Source organism: Sciurus vulgaris (assembly GCF_902686455.1).
Source record: "Sciurus vulgaris genome assembly, chromosome: 10".
NCBI classification, from domain to species: Eukaryota; Metazoa; Chordata; class Mammalia; order Rodentia; family Sciuridae; genus Sciurus; species Sciurus vulgaris.
The window spans coordinates 138082831-138104183 of record NC_136470.1 but is presented as its reverse complement, the minus strand read 5'-3'; the positions used below and the strand labels follow the sequence as shown (position 1 = coordinate 138104183).

The 21353-nt window shown below is 41.8% G+C and overlaps 1 protein-coding gene and 1 long non-coding RNA gene across 2 annotated transcripts in view; one reads left to right on the top strand and one right to left on the bottom strand.

Annotated features, from left to right (window-relative positions):
* Nucleotides 1-1647, bottom strand: part of LOC306637828 — a 41446-nt gene extending 39799 nt beyond the window's left edge. The window contains exon 1 of the long non-coding RNA XR_013757286.1: nucleotides 925-1647. This is a non-coding gene — a long non-coding RNA (uncharacterized lncRNA). The remainder of the gene's footprint in view (nucleotides 1-924) is intronic.
* Nucleotides 1648-10699: 9052 nt separating this feature from the next.
* Nucleotides 10700-21353, top strand: part of TIPARP (TCDD inducible poly(ADP-ribose) polymerase) — a 28330-nt gene continuing 17676 nt past the window's right edge. The window contains exons 1-2 of the mRNA XM_079100658.1: nucleotides 10700-10877; nucleotides 12884-13844. Of these exons, the coding sequence (XP_078956784.1) occupies nucleotides 12931-13844 (914 nt within the window). The 5' untranslated portion in view covers nucleotides 10700-10877; nucleotides 12884-12930. The remainder of the gene's footprint in view (nucleotides 10878-12883; nucleotides 13845-21353) is intronic.

Sequence of the window (21353 nt, the reverse complement as noted above, 5' to 3'; positions counted from 1 at the left end):
CACTATTTGGACAGTTCTGACTGTTCTTTCATACTTAGGTTTAGATGAAATATTTTTGGCAACAATACTATACAGATGATGATTTGTCCCCTCTCTTCATCAATATCAATAGACACATGATGCCTGTGAGCTCCATCACAGTTAAGTTCAACCATTTAATTAATGTGTCAGATTTCACTATTGTCAAATTACCTTTCTTTTTGTTATTAATGAACCCGGCATGAGGGTATACTTGGAGACTATGTGAATGTTTTCCAACCTGTCACCTAGTGGTATTAGCATTCACTGAGAATCCTTCCTTATCAAGTATTATTTTGTAGGTACAATAATGGCTTTGTCAATCTGACCACATTAGTTGACAGTTTTTGGTAAAGAAGAGCCTTCTTTCCTCTTTGGTACCCTCCCCACTTTCTGAGTAATTTTGCAGTTTAGAGATATCCTTTTGATACTTTATAATGAATTACCATCTTTATTCCATCATTCAAATTGCCCTATTTTGCCCAGCAGGACCACCTTCAATTTGACTTCCATGTCCTTTGACATATCCCATGGGCTTGTGAATGCTGACCTGGTTATATTGCATTTAGATAATCATAAAAATAGTTGAGGTCTAAAAGGATATGCTTCTGCTCCAAAGAGAATTCACATTTGCTTTTGGCAAGAGGTCAAGGCCAGTGGCAATTCTAAATCACATTAGTCCAATTCAATTGGAAGACCTGGGGGAGACAGAGCAGGAGGGCTGGTAAATTTCTGGTTTACCCTTACTCCTAATACATCCTTAGGTTCCCATTCCAAAGTCTGGCATCACTCCCTTGACATTCCTCAAACTTCAGTTTTATAGCCCTATCCCTGTTAGTTTGCCAAAAGTTCTATACAGCTTTCCAGCCACCATTTTGGGAAAAGTGCTCTCAATCCTGTACTTACCTCTCCAATTTTCCTTCTGCCAGATCTAGTTTTCTAGATTCTTCATTGTCATGTTACCTCTCAGAGTGACTTAAAAAATATTTTATCTAACTTTTGTGGTTTTTCTTGGTAAGACCATGAGACTGAATTACCTAATCTATTACTGGAAGTGAAAGTTTCCTGTTATTACAGATTGAGTTTTAAAAATAAAAGCATGGTCACATAGTTTCCTGATTAAAACACTTCAATGACTTCCATTTTCCTTTGGAACCCTCAGCCAGGCCTGAATACCTACATCCCTAAGGCATGTCCAGGCATGCGCACTCTCTCACTTTCTTGTTTCCAGACTCTCTCTCTCTCTCTAGATGACTCTGCAAAGACTTCAAATTCTGGCTCTGCACTTGCTGTTCTCATCTCCTGACCACTAGTAACTGTTCCCACCATCTCCCTTTGATCCAGTTGCTGCTTACTTAATAATGAAAGCTGGGCCAAATGTTTATCCACCAGGAAAGCCTTCCCTGACCCCCTCCCTCAGGTCAGGTTGAGTCCTGACGCCCTGTTCTTCTTCAAAGCAGTTACTAAAGTTTGCAATTACATGTTGATTGCAGGGATTACTGAGTAAGGCTACATGAAGGCAGGGAGTGCGTCTATTTTGCTCAGACACTGCATGCCTAGCAGTTACTTAGAGCAGGCATTCAGCAGCGTAGAGGAATGAGCAGAACCCTGTCAATCCACAGATGCTTGTCTGGCTCACTTATCTATGGGACTAGCCTGTTCATCTTCACCAGTGGGTCTGTATCCCGGGTTCTACTGATGCAGCTAAAATTTCATGGCCTTTAAATTGAGGCTTAGGGGCTGGGGTTGTGGCTCAGTGGTAGAGTGCTTGCCTACTATGTGTGAGGCACTGAGTTCGATCCTCAGCACCATATAAAAATAAGTGAATAAAATAAAGGCATTGTATCTATCTACAACTAAATTTAAAAAAAAAAAAATTGAGGCTTAATAAAAAGTTTCAGTTTCCATCTCTCTTGCTGTCACAATGATTTCATTTCAATAGAGGATTATTTTTAACCAAAGAAACATTACTGTTGGTGACCTTGCAAAACTTTCAAACCAAGAGGTCACCTTAGTGTCAATGTAAACACACTGATCACGGATAAAAAGAAAATTGGATTCTTGACTTCTAATTTAACTAACTCTTCAGAAAATGAAAAATAAAAACCAGAGGATCTCAGGCAGGTGACGAAATCAAAGTAGTGCATATAGTAAATAATGTTGCAAGTATTTTCTTTTGCTTAATATAGAGTTCCCTGGTATAGCACTTTTCCATCTGTTTTACATTTGAAAATAAGAGACATCTGCTTCTTTAAAGTCCATAGGCAAGAAGCCAAAAAATAATGGGAATTCTAATTGATACTATAAGTTTTTGTTTTAAAGCCAGACTTAGCTTACATTAGTAGAAACTTGCATAAGTCTGTACCAATTTTTCATCTTCATATTTTAATATGATTGACCTGGCTATCTTTCTTTAGACTTACAGAGCATACAAATGCCAATTGTTCCACTTCTTTAGCCTCAAGTCATTTCTTATTCAGTCAGCTTCCCTGAATAGGGGTTGTTAGGTCACAGCACCTATTGTAGGGACTGCCGTGTGCCTCTACTGGAGAAGCAGAAAACAGCTTCTAGGCAGGGACAATCACCTACATTGGGAGGGGCCTGCTGCCCCTTTAATGGCTTTCAGGTATCTCAAAAATTGTCTTTTATCTCAGATCAGGTCCTCCAGAGACCCTTACAAGGAGCCAGCCAAAATCCCTGTCATTCTGACCTGCCCCTTTTAGGAGGCCTAGAGTAAACTTGCTCATGACCATACCAAGTTCTTCACCCAGTGGGGGTCCCATCTGACATTTTTTAAAGCTCCCGATGGGTGAAGAAGCATTACTTGTATTGAGCATGCTCAGGATGTGCCCCTCTCCACCTGGGAAGTGGAGCCTCCTGAATGGACATGTATGTGCTTCCCAGGAAGCCCTGGCTGAGTTGCTGTGGGAGTCCTCCCCAGATTGCTTACCTGCTGCAAGCCAGAAACCTGTCTTCACTGATCTGACTGTGCCCACTGCACCCTCACCGAGAGGCAGAAGAGTGGATACCATGGGCAACACGACCTTACTTCCAGACATGCGAGAATAAACCTGCCACCTTCGCAAAAGCTGAACACAGTCCACTATTTCACTTTCACGATTCACATGTGCAGACCCTCCTAACTGACCAACATGTCGAATGGAGCAGCCAATGGATCTGCTATGTAGGTTCAGAAATGGGGACACTGGGCAACAAGCAACTCCAACATGGGCCCTAACTCTGGACTTCACCATCCAATCGCCTGCCATCTTCTCACCTGCATTTCCTAATTTCTCAATCTGACATGACCAAAACTACTCTTGTTCCTCCTGGCTTCCAAAAGCCTATCTTCCCACATCACAATGAGTGACAACTCTACTCCTGCAGCTGTTCACACTAAAAATTGAGTGGTCAGTGGCTCTTCAGTTTCTCCCACACTCCACATTCAACTCAGCAGTTAATCCTCTGAGCTCTACCCACCAATATCCAGAATCTAACCACCTCTCACCACTGTCACAGTTACCACATTGTCCAAGCCACCACACTCTTGCCTGGACTACTAACTAATCTTCCTGTTTTCATTCTTTGTGTGTGTGTGTGTGTGGGGGGGGGGGGTGCTGGGGATTGAACCCAGGGCCTTGTGCATGTGAAGCAAGAACTCTACCAACTGAGCCATAGCCCCAGTCCTTCATTCATTCATATATATATATATTTTTTTTTCTTTCTTTTTTTAGTTGTAGACAGATACAATACCTTTATTTCATTCGTTTATTTACATGCGGTGCTGAGGATCGAACCCAGGGCCTCGCACATACTAGGCAAGTGCTCTACCACTGAGCCACAACCCCAGCCCGTTTTCATTCTTTGAATCCTACAAAACTCTTCTCCACCCAGCTGTAATCATTTTAAAAGTATATCACATTGATTTTGATTTTTGTCTCAGGGTAGTCCGAAGTCCTTACCATAAGCCTAGAACACCTTGCGCAGCACTCCTGCTCCCTCTACTCGGGTCATGCTGGCTTTGGCAATTTCCCCAACACACCAAGCCTGCCAGGCCGGGTACCTCCGACATTCCCATGCTTGCGCCTTGACTGTCCTCAGGTTCCTGTTTACCTGTCCCTTTCAGGAAGGCTTTCGCGGCACAGCACATCTTTTCAAGCACCTGGTTCCCTTTCCCACAGCACTCTCTAACGCCTTGTGCAGGCTGACTGTGCACGTTGGTTTATCTAGGACAATCCCTGTTTCATCGGTGTCATGTTGATCTGATAGTGAAGAATCATTCTCAGTGTGTTCCTGACCAATAGTCTCTTGCTGTCTTATCCTTCCCATGCTTTTGTAACTACCATCACCACCTAATACCATTTGCCTGTTTCCCCTATTAGAATGTTGTAAGAGTTGACCATTTGCTTTATTCTGTGCTGTCTCCCTTGCATTTAGGAGTGCGTGGTACATGGTTTGATCCCCAGCAGTGCAAAAACAAACAAACGAACAAACAAAAACAATAAAATCCCAAACAACAACAAATGTATATATGTACATATTGCCTACAACACAAATGCTCAATAATATGTATTGAATGAATAAATAAAGCCATGGATTATGGACTACCTGTGCCCTACTAAGAGCCAGGGGAACAAGATAAATAAGACACAGTCCCTATTCAATGTACAGGCCTCACCTGAGAAATTCAGATCTGACTGGTCTTGTGCAGACTGGAAATAGATACACAGCCACACACATTTAATGTGACTCAAGTGACTCTCATGTACAGACCAGGTTGAAAACCTGTGGTCCAGGTGCTGTCTGCTTGGTAGAGGAGTCAGAGATGAAAGGCAGGTGATGCCAAATGCTCTCTCCAGACTGCCCAAATCACCACACTGAGTACGACATCAATATGAAAACTTAGGCTACTAAGGAGTTCAGAAGCTAAGTTCTAACTGTGCTGGGGGAAAAAAAATCTACAAAGTTAGAGTACTGGGTGTGCAGAGGCTGCACTGTAAAAATGGAAACTATTTATGGTCCAGAATGCCTCATGACAGCACAAGCAGTGGGGAAAGGAACGTACCATGGAGAAGTGGGACTGGATGGAAGTGAGCACTCAGCCCCAGTTCATTTGCCTTGTAACCAAACCCATACACACAACCCTAATGATGTCCCTGGACAAATGCCCACAAGCACAAGTGCTGTTGATTTGGATGATCTCCACACGTGCTTTTCAAGAACTTGACTGTTACTTGGGAATTCACTTATTTCCCATGGACAGGGTTTCTTGCTTTTTTGTTTTTAATAGATTTTAGATATACTTAGAGTAGAAACAACTGAGTTTCTTAATATTTTAAGGAATGATACTTCCAGACACTTGAAGACATGTGCTGCTGGCCACCTTCCCTTCTGACAACACGCTTAGGCCTGACTCCCACTCGCACTCCAGCCTGGGTGGTATCATCAGCACCTTGCCTGTACATCTCCATCCTGTGACTTCCTCAGCCTGTTTGCTTTCCTATTTCGCCACACCCCTGAGCCACCTCCTCCCTCCCTCCAAGTGCTGTAAGAGGCTGTAAGTTCTTAAAACAGCAGAACCTAGGGAACTTCAAAGTGCAGAATCAATCTCTGCCCTGTTCTCTGAGTTTAAGATTCTGGGGCTGGGAATCTGCAGAAGGTTTTCCCAGCAGACTTTCCGTGTGATTCTGAATGATCGGTTCACAAACTTCACTACAATAAGCAGATAGACAGGGTAGACTATCTGTGGAGACCTGTCACCACTGCAAAACTACTGCCTGGCACGAAGACATCTGGCAAATGTGTGTTGAATCAGTTGAGTGAATGGTCAGGAAAACATCTGGGGACTTCATCATATCATACAGACCCAGACCAGTTACATCAGACAGTAACCAGTCTGTGCAGTAAGGATTGCTCAATAGGTCCAAAACTGGAGGGAGTTAAGGCACACACTTGACTTTCTGGATCCTATGAAAACAGGCATTTCCACAGATTAGGCAACTTACAAATGCAAGTCTCACGCAACCACAGAGGCTGTGAACTTGCTGTTACATTTTCGAACTCTTCCTGTTCATACTTTATCTGCTCCATTTCCTACTAGGCCTTGTACTCTCACCTTTCCCAGTCAGAGGGCCTCTGCACATCTCACCAGGGCAGAGAATAAAGTGAGTTTCACAAGAGAAGAGATTACACCTGAGAAATATTCTTCAAATGTGGAAATGGTCTGCAAAGTGAACAATCTCTTACCATATGAAAATAGGAACTGTAAATTCATAGTTATCAAAGAATGTTTAAGACAGATTCTAAACCTATCAGCACTGAATTAATTCAAGTTAATTAAATTCCCTGCCTTTGGTTATTCTGACATATTCCTGAATAGCATTTTCCAACCTCCTCCCACCAATGCCCTATTTAAAACTCATTACAGGTAAATGGATTTTGGCCAAAAATCTTGTCTTGCTGCAGAATCCCAAAAGTGCAGAAGTCCCTCTCAGGGAAATAGGAAGTCTTCCATTCAGGTAAGTCCCAGGAGTTGGCCACTGTTAACACCTACAAATTTTTCAATCATAGATTTTTATATTTAAAAACAATAGTAATCCAGTTGCCTAGATGAGTTTGACTTTTCTTTCACTTTGGATATATCAGCTACATGCACATATAAACTTCTTTTGAGGGAAAGAATAAATTACCCTTATACACACAGTTACCGCAAACATTATAGCTCGAACTTAGTGCTCACAGATAAGGAATTGCTGGTGCACAATGTGTAATCTCAGCACAGCAATGCTGAGGACAAAGCTTCTACTTTCAAATCTCAGGTCTCTCACTGTGCTCTGTTAGTCACCTTGACCACTGTTTCCTTCTTGGTGTGGTAACCAAAACTAATCTTCCCAGAAGGATGTTGGGAAATTAACTATTACTAATAATTGTGAGAAAAGAAAGCAACAGAATATTGGTATTTACACTTGATACTGTTTTCTGGTAATGAAGATGAAAACTAGAGGTCTTGAAATTTCAAGAAAGAAGGCTTGGCTTTCCTGTGAATAAATGGTTCATTGGGAGTACTTTAATGAACCCATCAGTTATGCTAAGGCAAATCCAGATGAGGATGATAGAATTAGAAATAAAAAGAAACTTGAAAATGAACCCATTTCCATCCTATCAACTTATTTCCAAAGAATTAACTGACTTATATAAAAAATGACCACATAGAAAAAGCACACCCACTCGCATGGCACATAGTCGTGTATGCAGATGGGTGTGTCTTTGGTAGTTCTGGAGAGCACTAGGGAGGGGCCACATCTTATCCTCTGTGTACTTACAATGCTTAAGCCAGGCCTTTGAATGCAGCAGTCAAGTGACACTCAGTGAACCCATTATTAAAAAAAAAAAAACAACCGTGAATTGCCACATTCAATGGCAAGGAACCAGACAAGCAAGACATATTATAGTTACTTGGAATATCAAATACTACTTGTTTTAAAGACTATATTAACATGGAGAGCTGTTTATGATGTTAGATAAAATAACATAAATATAAAGTAATCTAATGATGATAGAAAAACTGAATAAAATAGGAGAATAGAACTATAAAAATGTTAAAATGAGAGATTTAAATATGGGTAGTGTTATTCTCTCTACTTCCTATTTTTTCTTTAATAATGTCTATGGAATCAGCAGGATAAAAGTTGATAAATTACTTCACGACAGCTCTCGTATTGCAACATACTAACTCGTGTTACTATCTAACTGGTAAAGCCTGTGAGCAAAAAAACTAGTCAGGAGGTGACTTACGACAGTTCTTAGATCACCCAAGACTACATCCAGCTACACTTGCAGCAAAGAGTACAGTCGAATGAGGACTTATTTCCCAGACATAAGTTGAGGAGTAGCCACTCCAGGCTGGGCAGCTGCCTCAGGACTCTGGATAGCCCAGGTTCTCCTTCTCCCGCCCGGCACCATTAGCTTTCCTCTTCATATTTTCCACATGGTATTCACCTTTATTTTTGTCATGCGAGTCTATCTCCATCCGCAGGTCAGTATTCTAGGAGAGAGAAAAAGAAGAAATGGAAGGGGTGGCTCTATATTAGAAAAGGAAGTGCCTTCCTGGAAATCTTGCACTCATGTCCCCCACAGCATCTCGTGCACACCCATGGGATCCAGGGAAAGGAATGTTTCAGCGCGCATGTTGCCACCCGCCTCTAAAAAGGAAAAAAAAAAAAAAAAAATTCAGAATCTCTAATAAGGAAAGACAAGAAGCAGGGATCTTCCCTAGTCCATCCCTCTGATCAGACAAGGAATATACTAGTTCTCTGCCTAGGGAAACTCAAAGTGCTATCCAGGCACTGCAGTGAACTGAGTCCAGGATCCAGGAGTCGGCGTGGTGTTAAGGGTATTCCCCATGGAGAAGGTGGATCCCCATACCTCATAAACAATACTTAAAGAAAAGTTATCTGCCTCAGTCCTATCTAAGAAGTTAGCCTGGACATGGAACAGGGTAGGATGTTGAGAAAACTCCTTCAGAAAGAAAGAAAATGGGAACCACACAGTGGTCACTGGACCATAACACATCAAATAATTATAGCAAGGTTTCCCTGTTGCCTTGGTCAATTAATCTGTCAGTTTCTGTTTCTGTAGGAGGATCCTCCTATTCCATTATCTTCCAAGAATCATACCTGAGGTAGACATTGTGTGGCCTACCTTCCCTCCCTCCCTCCCTTTCTCTCTTTCTCTTTCTTTCTATCTTTTTTGTTTCTGGTACTGTGGATTGAACCCAGAGGTGCTATATCACTGAGCTACATTCCCGGCCCTTTATAGTTTTACTTTGAGATAGGGTTTGCTGAGTTGCTGGGGCTGGCTACAACCTGGTGATCCTCCTGCCTTATTTTCCCAGATTGCTGGGATTACAGGCAAGCGCTACTACACCCAGCCGAGGGTACCTTTTCTGGAATAGTTAGAACTCTAGTAATCTGAGGAATCCAAATTCAAGTGTTAAGTTCAGAACTTGGTGCCATTTTTCACTTTGAAGCAACTAATTTCAGAAAGCAGTAGTAGGTTAAGAACCTAGCTAGAGTTTTCAATTGCCTCAAGGGGGCAGGTAAAAAATTTGAGTTCAGGGAGGAAGGATTTTAGATTAGAACCCCAAGGTACTACATTCTGCCCCCCCCCCCCCCTCCATTAGCCTCCACCTCCTCCTTGGAGCAATTGATCCTCTTGTCTCAGTCTCCTGGGCACATAGGACTACAGGTACATTCCACCCTGTCTGGTTCTGGAAGTAATTTTTAATCCCTGGTTTCATTAAGGTAATCTACCCCTATCTAAACAATCCCGTGAACCATACCTCCCATATCCAGGGCCTGGTGTGGTCCCCTCCCATACTGGTACTGCTTCAGCCACGTGGCTTGCTTTGGCCAATGACAAAGGAAGTATGGTGCAAGTAAAGGGTCGCTTATGGAGACCTGCTCTCTTGGAATGCCCCTCTCCTAACCCTAAGTTTACCATCTGTAAGGAAGCCTAAATCAGCCAGGTGAAGAAGTGCCATGGGAAAAAAGGAATGAAGCCAAGGGTCTTCTTGGCTTCATTCTGCTCCAGCATTCTTACCTTCCACCTTCTTGTCCGCTTCATGGTCATCTTATTTAGTCAGGAGGATCCAACTCTATCTTTGAGTCCCCGGACAAGAGGCCTTAGTGAGCCATCCTAGCCAGGCCCCAGTCATCATAAAATAGAGATGAGCCGCCTATACTGTGCTCCCAGTGAATTCCTGAGCCAGAGTCTGGAATCATGAGTTAACAAAATAGTTATTGGGTAAAGTCATTTCATTTTGGGGTGATCTGAACAGTAATTAACTGCAACACTAGTGAAGGAATAAGGAATGTAGACCCTCGTCATTGAAGAGCGTGGAATTGTCTAAAAGAAGGCATGAAAGTAAAGGAACAAAGTAGAAGAGACAAATATAAAGCAAACAGTAGGACGGCTTTAAATTCAATTATCTGCTCCTGGGCAGGTCTGCGGATGAGCAGACGCAGCCAGAGATCGCGCCTCCTCGTCTTTCACCTGCTGGCCTCTGAAATCCGCCCCAACAGTCAGTCCCACGGGCCCTGCCCTGATGCGACGTGACCAGAGAAGCCTGCTGGGGACACCACCTGAACCTGGTTTAGCCCGGGGCGGGGGCCGCGCCGCGCCACCTTGGCTCCTCTCGTCCCAGGCTTCCCGCTGGGACCGTTTTTTCCTTCTGCAGGCATTATAAGAACTTGCAGTGTTTCTGTGCTCTAAACTGAAAATCTCGCCGACCCACGGAGCCGCGGCCGAAGGCATCTTGCCACCCGGGAAGCACAGCAGCCGGGTTTGAGGGGGGCACCGCGAGTTCCCGGGACCGGCGCGGGGCGACCCCGTGTGGCGACCACAGTGGCGGGCGAGGAGGCGGGGAGAAGCCCAGCCCGCCGCCCGGCAGCCGGCGAGACGGATCCTCATCCGCCCGCAGCTAGCGAGCCCGCCGCGCCCCCACGCGGCGCCGACGCGGGTCCGCAGCGGACCTCAGCGCGAGCACGCGAGCGCGCACGCGCGAAGCCCCTTCCCGGCACCCCCCAAGCGCGGGCCTCGGCCCCGCCCCCCGCGGGCCCCGCCCTGGCCCCGCCCCCGGCCGCGGGAGGCGGGACCGGAAGCCGCTTAAAGCGGAGCCCGAGGTGACAGCGAGCGAGCCGGCCGGACCGCGGTGCGGCGTCCTGCGCTCTCCTCGGCGGGATGGCCCGTGCGCGGCTCGCCGCGTCGCCAACCCGAGGCTCCTAGACACCGGCGCCCGACTCCGCCGGCCCGGCGCGCACTGTCCGCCGTGGCCCTCCGCCGTGCCGGCTCCCGCTGAGGTAAGCCAGGGCGGCGGGACCCCGGCGGGATGGCGGCGCCGCTCGGGCCGCGCTCCGGCGGCTGCCGGGGCCGCCTGTGGCGCGGCGTCGGCGGGCCTGGCCGCGCGCTGCGCCCGTCGCCGGCAGGTGTGCAACGGCGGACCCGCCGGGGCCGCCCGTTCCGCGGCCGGCTGCGGCGCGAAGTTGGCGGCCGCCCCGAGAACTTCGGGCGCCTCCTGCCCGCCGGGCGCCGGCTGTGCGGCGCGGGCTCCGGGCCGTCCCGAGGGCGGCGGGCGGGTGGCCAGCAGGAGGCGCCCCTCGGACCCGCGGCGGGCGGGGGCGGCGCGCGGCGACCCGCGTCCTCAGGACCGCGGGTCCCTCTGCTGCCGGCTGATGGGGACGGGGTCCCGCGGCGCCCCCGGCCGGCCGTGCCCGGGTCGCCCTGAGCCGGGCGGCGGTGGGAGCGCGTGAGTGAGTGTGCACGCACACGTCCGCGGGCGCGCCGGCGGGCTGGGGGTGGTCACGGTGCGTGCGTGGGCTTCGGCCGTGCAGAGGGAATACCGCGGGCCGTGCCGGCTGTGCCTGGAGGCAGGAGCACCGCGGGATGAATAATAACGCCCGGCTTGGCTGCCTTCCAGTTGATTTATGTCTCGTGTCAGGTCCCTGCTTCGCGAAGCTTTCGCTAACAATGCCAGCTCACACCGAACGCTCCTTTCCCACCTCTTCATTTTGCACTTAGGCTAACACTTTGTCGCGTACCCTACTCTGTGTTTTGTTTCTTAAGTTTGATTATTCACTTTCTACAGATTAGGCATTTCTCCAGTTAGGACTTTAATATTTCTTTTTCTCGGAACTCAGTTTTGTTTTTGACCTACCAGCAACCAAGAACTAAGCTTTTAATGCATGCCTTGTCTTTTAATTCAGCTAACGAAATATTTATGGAACACCCACTGTGTGCATTGTGCTGGGCGCTGTACTGAACACCTACCATGCATACTTGATTAAGTCATGGGCCTTTGCATCAAAGAGCTCTTTCAGTTTATTGGACAAGAGAAGAGAATTAATTGCTCATTATCTTTCTCACCTGGCACAGTTTCAGTAAATATTTTCAGATTTCACTTTTGTTCAAGGATTCTGATTCTTGCAAGAATAATTTCTTTTGGGGAGTTCATTCAGAATCTGAAATTTGGTGTGTATTTTATGCTGCGTTTCTGTAATATGCCTTTACTTGCTTTTTTAAGTGCACATGGAACTTTTCTGAAGACAAAAATTAGACCTTTACCTATAATGGAGTCTTTTTTTTTTTTTTTTTTTTTTTTTTTTTAATCACAGTAAGCAGTGTGTTTATTGCTGAAGCTAAAGACCTGGTATTCATTCTCAGTAGTGATAATGTTTTTCCAGCGATTTTGGCCCTTAACATTCTTGGAGTATATTGGAACTTTATGAATACAGAAATGCTTAACAGGCCCCTGACTTTATCCCATGTAACACTTCAGTTGAGAATCCCTTGTTTTCTGTGTATTCTCACACCCCCAACTCACTATTTAACTTTGAAGTTTATCTTTCATTTGATGAACTTTTGTTTCCCCCACAAAGAAACCAAGTTTTTGTCAACTCGTGAAGCTGATGATACATAAACAACTGTAAAGAGAACCACAAAACAGATGTGTGGTTTCTTTGCTGTCTTCATTTTGACACAATTATGTCTGTTTCCCATCTCACCTCACCCTGGACTTACAATAAAATTCATACCCCAGCAGAATTACTGTTAAGTCCACAAATAAATGCCAAAGTCCTGTTCAGAGGCATTCTTCTTCATCTGCCTTTACCTGTGTTTTGATTTTGAATAGCTTCTGCTGTTTTGTAGACTTCATTTCTTAAAAGTTAAAATTGACCTGTGGAGACTAAACATAGCACAGGGGAGTGATTTCAGTGACTTAGTCACAGACCAACACAAAACATTTTAATGAATGAATGGAATCCAGTTGTCATTTTGTAAATGATCATCTTTCTTTCTTTCCTGATAGGATTTTTAGACCCTGAGGAGCATTTGGAGCTAATCCACATCGTGGAAATGGAAACCACTGAACCTGAGCCAGACTGTGTAGTGCAGCCTCCCTCTCCTCCTGATGACTTTTCATGCCAAATGAGACTGTCTGAGAAGATCACTCCATTGAAGACTTGTTTTAAGAAAAAGCCGGATCAGAAGAGATTGGGAACTGGAACCCTGAGGTCTTTGAGACCAATATTAAACACTTTGCTAGAATCTGGATCACTCGATGGGGTTTTTAGATCTAGAGACCAGAGTAGAGATGAGAGCAGTTTACATGAACCTATGGTGAAAAAACCCCTGGAAATTAATCCATCGTGTCCAACAGCAGAAAACAATGTGTCTGTCCTGATTGCTGATGGGACAAATGTTGGGGGCCAAATGCCAGAAGCCCATCCTTCCACTGATGCTCCAGAACAAGTGGTTCCAATTCAGGATCACAGTTTTCCACCAGAAACCATCAGTGGGACAGTAGCTGATTCAACAGCAGGGCACTTCCAGACTGACCTTTTGCATCCAGTTTCAAGTGATATTCCTACTAGCCCAGACTGCGTAGACAAAGTCATGGATTATGTTCCAGGGGTTTTCCAAGACAACAGTTTTACAATCCAGTACATTTTGGACACCAGTGATAAGTTGAGTACTGAGCTCTTCCAGGACAAGAGTGAGGAGGCTTCCCTTGACCTTGTGTTTGAGCTGGTAAACCAGCTACAGTACCACACTCACCAAGAGAATGGAATTGAAATTTGCATGGAGTTTCTGCAAGGCACTTGCATTTATGGCAGGGATTGTTTGAAGCATCACACGGTTTTGCCGTATCATTGGCAGATCAAGAGGACAACTACTCAGAAGTGGCAGAGTGTATCCAATGATTCTCAGGAGCACTTGGAAAGATTTTATTGTAACCCAGAAAATGATAGGATGAGAATGAAGTATGGGTATGTATTATAACAACTTGTAAAAACTGTTAAATGCTTTAGAGAAAGTAAAAAGACTAAAATACAGTAGTTTCTTTCAGTAGTAATAGGTTTTATTCTTTTTTCCTGTTATTCCTTTGACTTTATGCTATTCTGAATTTTCATGGTGCTTGAATGCAGGCTATTTACCTAACCTGACAAGGTTTTATCATTTGAACAATTCACATTTCATTCTGTTCAGTATGCATGTGACTGAGAAGTTGCACATATGTACTAATTTAATCTCACAGGAGAACTTGCTTTTGAAAGAAAATTCCATAACTCTTATAATCAATACCTAAGTTGTCTAATTTTAAAATTCTGTGTGTTGAGTAACTGCTCTTTTTATATTCAATGCATATCTTTTTTATTTGATATTTTTATTTTAGTTATACATGGCAGTAGAATGCACTGAGTACCTACTACTTTTTAAAAGGAGAATATTTGGAGATATTTGTGGCCCTTTTTACTTTTAATAGTACAAACACTTTTTCTGTGAATGATTCAGAAGTTCCTCCCATACTTCTGAATCATGCCAGAATACATTAAATCTCTTTTATTAGTTTCCTTAAAGCATTTTACTACTAAGTTTCCACAATTCAGTTGTTCTTTTTCTTTTCAATTCTGGCAGAGGCTTTACAGTGAGTAAAGGGAGGATTTATGTTAATGGAAATGCTTATCACTTTCATAAAAACTATCCTTGAATTTTGGTAAACAAGATGTGTTTGTACCTAATTCAGTCCTCTTAGTATGGCTGTGTAAACATATTTATTCACTGATATGGAACTAACATTTCCACATCTGAATTCTTCTGTTACTGAACTTTATTTAAAATGAGGAAAATGGTAGTTACTACATGCAAAGTTGATATGCAAAAATGGCTGTATAGTACACAAATCTATTTCTAAGTTGTTTTTCCTGTGGTGTAGAAGGAGTTAAAGTGTGGGATGTTAATAACTCTTTGTTTCATCAAGAGTAAGGATTAAAATTTTAGCACACTTCCATCCATGGTACCTGATTTTGAAGACCTTCAGGGCAACCTGTTACATCATGAATAATGAGTGACCTGGCTTAATAGTAAAAGGCATAACCCACAGAGGGTAGGAGACTGAGTATCCCAACCCATATGGCCAGAAGAAAAACTTAACCTTAAGGGTCATTTTTGTTAACAGAAAAGTTAATTTACCCTACCCAAGTGTCTGGAGAGTCCTCAAATGGTGGCAGTATTTAAAAGTTGACTAATTCTTAGCCTTGTTGCCAACCTTCTGTATTCTGACATGGTTCCAGAGCATTGTTGGTATTAGGAGTTTTTTTGTTGTTTTTGGTTATTTTAACTTTTGGTCTCAATTTAGCATTGAATAAGTGGTTTTCTTTTAGAGTTTTAGTATTTCACTTATATAGTACCCAGGTCCATGTGTCTTTTTAGCAACTTACCATGAAACTAGAATTGTGCATCTTGTTTTAGAAGTGTAGGACAAGATGACACATAGTTTAAAGCCCAAGTTTAAAGAAATATAGAAGACCCCTTGGGATAAAAGTAAGGTCATATCAAGAATGTAGTTTTGCTCATTATAAGTAAGTTGTCTTGATAAAATGGATTCAAGATTCTCTTTGAATCTTGCTTGGGTTGCAAAAATCTTAAAGCTAAGTTTTTATTTCTTAAAGCCAACATTGGAAGAGAGAAGTATTTTTTCTTAAAAATTTTTTTAATAAGGTATCATCCAAAATCTCTGTTGCCCCTGAGCTAGCAATTCTAATTACTGTGTCAAGGGTGATTAATTTTTATATACTCTCAAAGCCACTGTAATCTTTCCATCTCCCGGCTGCAAAATTCTGCAGAAGAGTAGCCTCCCACTTGACTCTTACAAAGCAAATTTCCAGTCTGCTGAGTACTTGAGTATCTTTTTTTTTTTTTTTTTTTTGGGGGGTGCTGGGGATTGAACCCAGGGCCTTGTGCTTGCAAGGCAAGCACTCTTACCGACTGAGCTATCTCCCCAGGCGCAATTGAACATCTTGATATACTAAGTTTCTATCTGTTTGAATTGGTCAGGAAGAAACTAGCAGGATTATTATCCACCACATTACATTCTGTTACCATGAGCAAAGCAAGACAGTCATTTTGATCCTAGGAGATCTGAGAATTCTTGGGTCAGCAGTATATTGGGTATTTTATCCTTGGTATTTGCTGAAGAGTAAATACAAGACCCAAAGCATGCATTGTTGGATCAGTTTATAAAATGGTTGAAGTTGGTGCTTGATTTCCAAATCAGTTTTAATCAAGTAAATTAATGTTTATCTGACACTTAGAAGAGGAAAAAAAGTATGAGTGGCTATTACAATTAATATTGTATATGGTCTTGCTTTTGATAAAATAGCAAAAAGTAGGAACTGTTGATTACAAGTAAAATGAAATTCTCAGTGAACAGGAAGAAAGTAAGATTTTATATAGCTAAGTGTCAAAAATTGGGCTTTTGGGAAGTTGACCTGTGGTCACTGCAACCTGGTTTTCCTTGTATTCCAAAGCGATGTTGTGTTTCCTGGCAACAAGATGCAGATAACGGCATGTTGAGCCTTGCTGAGAGATTCACAAACAAGCTGGAGCAGCCCAGGTTCACATGGTTACCACATTATTTGGCTAAAGCTATTAATCTCTGTGGTCAGGCCTGTAGAGCTGGTCTATCTGTGCAGATTGCACATAACCAGGAAGTGTGTGTTCAGCTGCTTATATGTCCAAGTCAGACCTAGTAGTATTTGGATTCAGGAATAGTGAATAATGAATGGCATTTGTTTATCCTACTTGTTTTCAATAGTTTATGACTTGGTAAGTCTCTATATTATAACAATATCTTTATTATGTGGAACTTGGGGAAAGTTCATAGTTCTGGTTCCCTAGCAGAGACAAAAGTTCATAGTTTCAAACTATGCAGATAAAAATTTTTAATTTGCTTTGCAAATAAATGTGAGGATTTAACATCTAAATTAATCTAAATTAGATATACAGTGTTCATTTTGTTAGGAATGAAATCAAAAAGGAAACAGCTTCTTAGTCAAGATGCGTAGGTACTAAAAACTTGTAGGAAAGGATTTCAATAATAAATGCTTATGTAGTTCATTGTAATTAAATTATTATACAATTACCTTTGTTTTCTCATTCTGCTTTTATACATCTGTCTATAGATGTTTATTGTCAGCATCATCTGGAACCTAGTCATATGTATGAACTCCCCAGATTTGATGCTGAGACTTCTTTTGTATGTGGAATGGGGCTTTGAAGATTTTCCAAATTCCATATATGAAGTTGGGAAAATATCACTGAATGTTGTATTTTTCATTAAGAAAACAGTCTTTAACAGTTTAGCCACTCATCCTTAGTGTAGAAGATGTGGTGGGTTGCTGACAAGTTTTGAAAGATCCTTGCTAGCCTCAGTACTGGTGTGGATAGTTGAAATTGTGAAGGGAGTATACATCGCTCTTCAGCATCGAAGATCACCATTGGTTCCACATTACTTTCATTTCAAAGTGTGCAAGAAGTTTTCTAGGCATTGCCACCCATCAAGAAAGGGATATACTGTAAACCATATTTTGGAGGTTACTCGCTGGTTAAAATATGACTAGTGATTAATTCTAGTAATGTAATAACTAGTGATCTAATCTTGAATTTGCAGGAGGAGGGTAGGAGTGAAGATGAAAATTGCAAAACGTGAATCTCTGGTTAGTTTTTCTCAGAGGACAGAGTTCTTTTCTTTTGGAGTTAATGCTTATTGATAAAAGAGAAAGTTTACTTGTTTAAGGCTTAATTAAGCCTAGAGCGTTGTCATAACCTTAGCTTTTGAGCAATTTTGATAACTTTGCTCTTAGCAGTCCTTTTTTTTTTTCCCCAATCTGCCCAAGAGGTAAATCCCATTAGATAACTTCACAGAAACTGCGTAAAAAGACAAAGAGAAATTCCTATTAATGATGGTAGAAAGCATTTATTGTTATAGTCTATGTAACTTGCCGAGTGAATTAATTTAAACTAGAGCAAGCTCCTGACTGAACTGTACTAGAATAGTTAAATTAGCCTAGTTAGCTCTGGCCTGCACAGCTGCAATGATGTATGAACTAATTCATTATGTGTTATTGATAACACTGGAGAGAAGAGAACAGCTGAAACTTACTATGCCTTGTGACTTTTTGGTATTTCTTGAATATACACAGCTGTATGAGTTTGGATTTATTTTAAAAAATTACTGCCTAAGAGAAAGAGAGCTCCATAAGCAAGAACTGTGTTTGAAGTGACTTTCAAAATGTGCCTTGTGCTCTAGGATAAAGCAGTCCAATGAATTATTTTTTGTACTTCTTTATGCTGCTATTTACATATGAAATAAAACTAATTAGCTTCTATGTATACTAATCTAGAGAAGTTCCTGGGTCTGTGTAGAGCTATCATGAGAATCAATAGCAATCATTCATTTATTCCCTTTCTGCTTTTTATCAATAAGCAGATTAGACTTTTTGAAACAGCTGTCACCTGGCTTCAGGTTGGTCAATCTTTTCCTGATGTCTATTTATGGTAATGAAAATGAACCTTGCAAAAAGCAAAGATTTATGACTTAAATTAGTTGGACGAAAGAGCTTATAAGGTTATCTGGCAGTTCCTAAAAATAATTGCATGATTATTTTTTCATTGAATGGGGTCCAAAGCTTTTACTTTTTATAAATAAGAAAAAAGGAATTTTTTGCACACAATGGGCATTCAAAAAATGCTACTTTTGACTGATTAACTCTGCTGTGCCCTGTAAATCTATTTCCTATTTCTTGTTACACTAGAATTTCTAGATTCTAGATGTACATTCTATCATAAAACAAAGGTAAATTTGGAAATTCTTCTGTGTATTTGTGATCATGGTCAGCGATCCTCAGATTATTCTGTGTTTGGGGCTGCTTTTCACTAATAGAGCTTGATTACTGGAGGATTGTTGCTAAAATCCAACCATTTGAAATTGTGACTATTTTTCCATAGCCTCTTATTTCTTATCCCCTGATTTGAGACCTCCAGATTTTTTAATCTTTGGTAATGATTTTGAATTGCATTTGAATAGGAAGTCAGGTCCTCTTCACCTACGTCAAAACCTTTAATAATTATCACACTCCTACTTGTGAATTCTGGGAAGAAAACTGATTTCACATGTGTGACACTTTTACATAGGAAAATGAAATACAGGTTTAGAGTTATGATTTTTCTGACACAGCTTTCTGATAGGCCGGTTCATATTGGACACTGGTAAATTAAAACACTAACTCACTGTAAAAGTAGTAGAGCTTCTGGTTTTATATTATGTCTGAGAGTTTTAAGATAACAGTGTGATTTTCTATCTTTGAAGAAGACCAGAAGTCTGAAGATTGAGCCATTTTCTAGTTCATTCTGGGCTTGAAATTATTAGGTAATAGTCTTTAGATCTTGGTTTGAACTGTACTTTGCAACACCACAAACACAACTGTACAAAGGAGTAAAATATATCTAAAGTTCACCATTTCTAGAAGCATACAAACCACATTTTACACATGAAGTAACTACTTTAAATAAAATTACTTTTGTATTAATGTATGTCTACTTTTGTATTTATATTATTTACCTCAGTGCTTCCTAGGAATTATACTGCATATAGTCTTTCCCCTATTTAAAATTTCTTCCTGCAAGTGTTAAACCTACTGCAGCCTAAATTCTGAAACTATAACTGAAAGCCCCACATTTTTAATAAAGATAATTCCTTCTTTGTAGGAGAATTTGGAATTACAAGTGATAGGTTCTGAAATACATTTTGAAATTTTTGAAAACTCTATGTAAAATCTCTTACTCAACTTGGTATTTTGTAAAAATTTATAGTCAGTCTGTGCAAAAGATGGTATTGCAGACTTGATGTAACCAGTCCTGTGATCTGGAACCTCAGTTTAGAAGTCAATGATACTAATAAACTTCAGTTGTCAAGTGTGAAACTTCCAATTTTCCTTGCTGACCTAGCCAGTTACTGTTGCTAAGACAAGCACAGAAGAGAGTTAACTGAGCATTCCTATTTGCTGTTTCCACACAACAAAATATCTATCTCTTCAGTCCCCCTTCAGTCCTTCTCTGCTCTCTGTTGTTTACTTACTGGTAGCAATGCTTGACCACTGAAGAGCCTTTGCATGGTCATCACAGTGAAAGGATAAGCTCTTACAAGAGTGAGAATGCTGGAGTGACTGTTCCCTTTCACCAGCTGCAGAAACCAGTAACTTTTGAGTATCACAAAAGTTGTATAAGGAGTGTAGTAGAATCTCTCGTGACTACATTGTCTAAGAAATAGTTCAGTAAATGTGTGTTCTTTATGCAAATGGAAGTCCTCTCTATGGGTGGTGGTGTTCCTGAGCATGAGGAAGAGTTTGTGATGTTGGTTGAAGCAGCAGTATTCATAATGACTGGAAAATACGTTCAGTTTAGGTTGGGCGTAACAGGAGTTTCTCTGTTACGTTGGGTTTTTGTTCCCCCTTTTTGTATTAATTAAGGGATTCTTATTTGCCCCTTCTCACATGACATACGGCCATTCTTTGCTGGAAATTTTTACCAGCACTGAAGTCAGTGGAGAATGGCAGGGGTGGGGAGCCCAAGGGTGAACTTTGCTTGTGCTATTGCATGTGCTTTTAGAGTCTGGTCTCACCCTGTGATCTTCATAGTTCCCACAGCTCTTCAGGGTAGACAGCAGGCACACTGCGAAAAGTACCCTCAATAATTTCCTGCTGTTGTAATCTTAGGTTTCTGACTGTCACCTGGTTTAGCTCTTTCATTTCCAGGCATGGGAGAGAAAAAACAAGCACTGAAGAAATCCTGGGTTTGTCTTTCAGGTTTAATTCTCATCCTAATAGAAGAAAGACACCCTTGAATCTCGGTAGAGTATGTGAAATAGAAGCAGCTTTGCTTGCTTGCTTTCTGACATTTTTGATTATCCAAATGCTGCCAGACATCAGTTAGCAGTGTGAAGTGGTCTATAATTATCTTAATATTTAAAAAAATTTAGGCTAATCTGTCAGAAAACCTTGCTTGGTTTTGTAGACTCCTCTTCCAGAAAAAATTACTGATTCAAGATTGTAGTGAAAGTTTTTGGGATCATGGTTTACAAAACCTAGACAGGAAAACATCATTTCTCAATATCTTTTCAGTGGGAAGCTGCCCACCCCATTTGCTTGAAGAACTGTCAGTGATGAACTTTATGTAATTTGTTTGTTTACCGTCAGATTGCTAGTCTACTGCAAGCTGTTTATTCATCTCTGGGTTCTCAACACCAATATATAACAAGCCATCCGTGAATGTATTACCAGTTCTTACACTCATGAGTTAAGTTTATCTGGACTAATCTGGGGGAGGGAGATAAGACTATTAAATATGAGAAAATTCTGAGTAAAAGCCTTTTTAAAGGAATCATTTGAAATTTAAGTGTCAAACCAGAAATAAATTAATAGATTATATCTTGCTAGAGG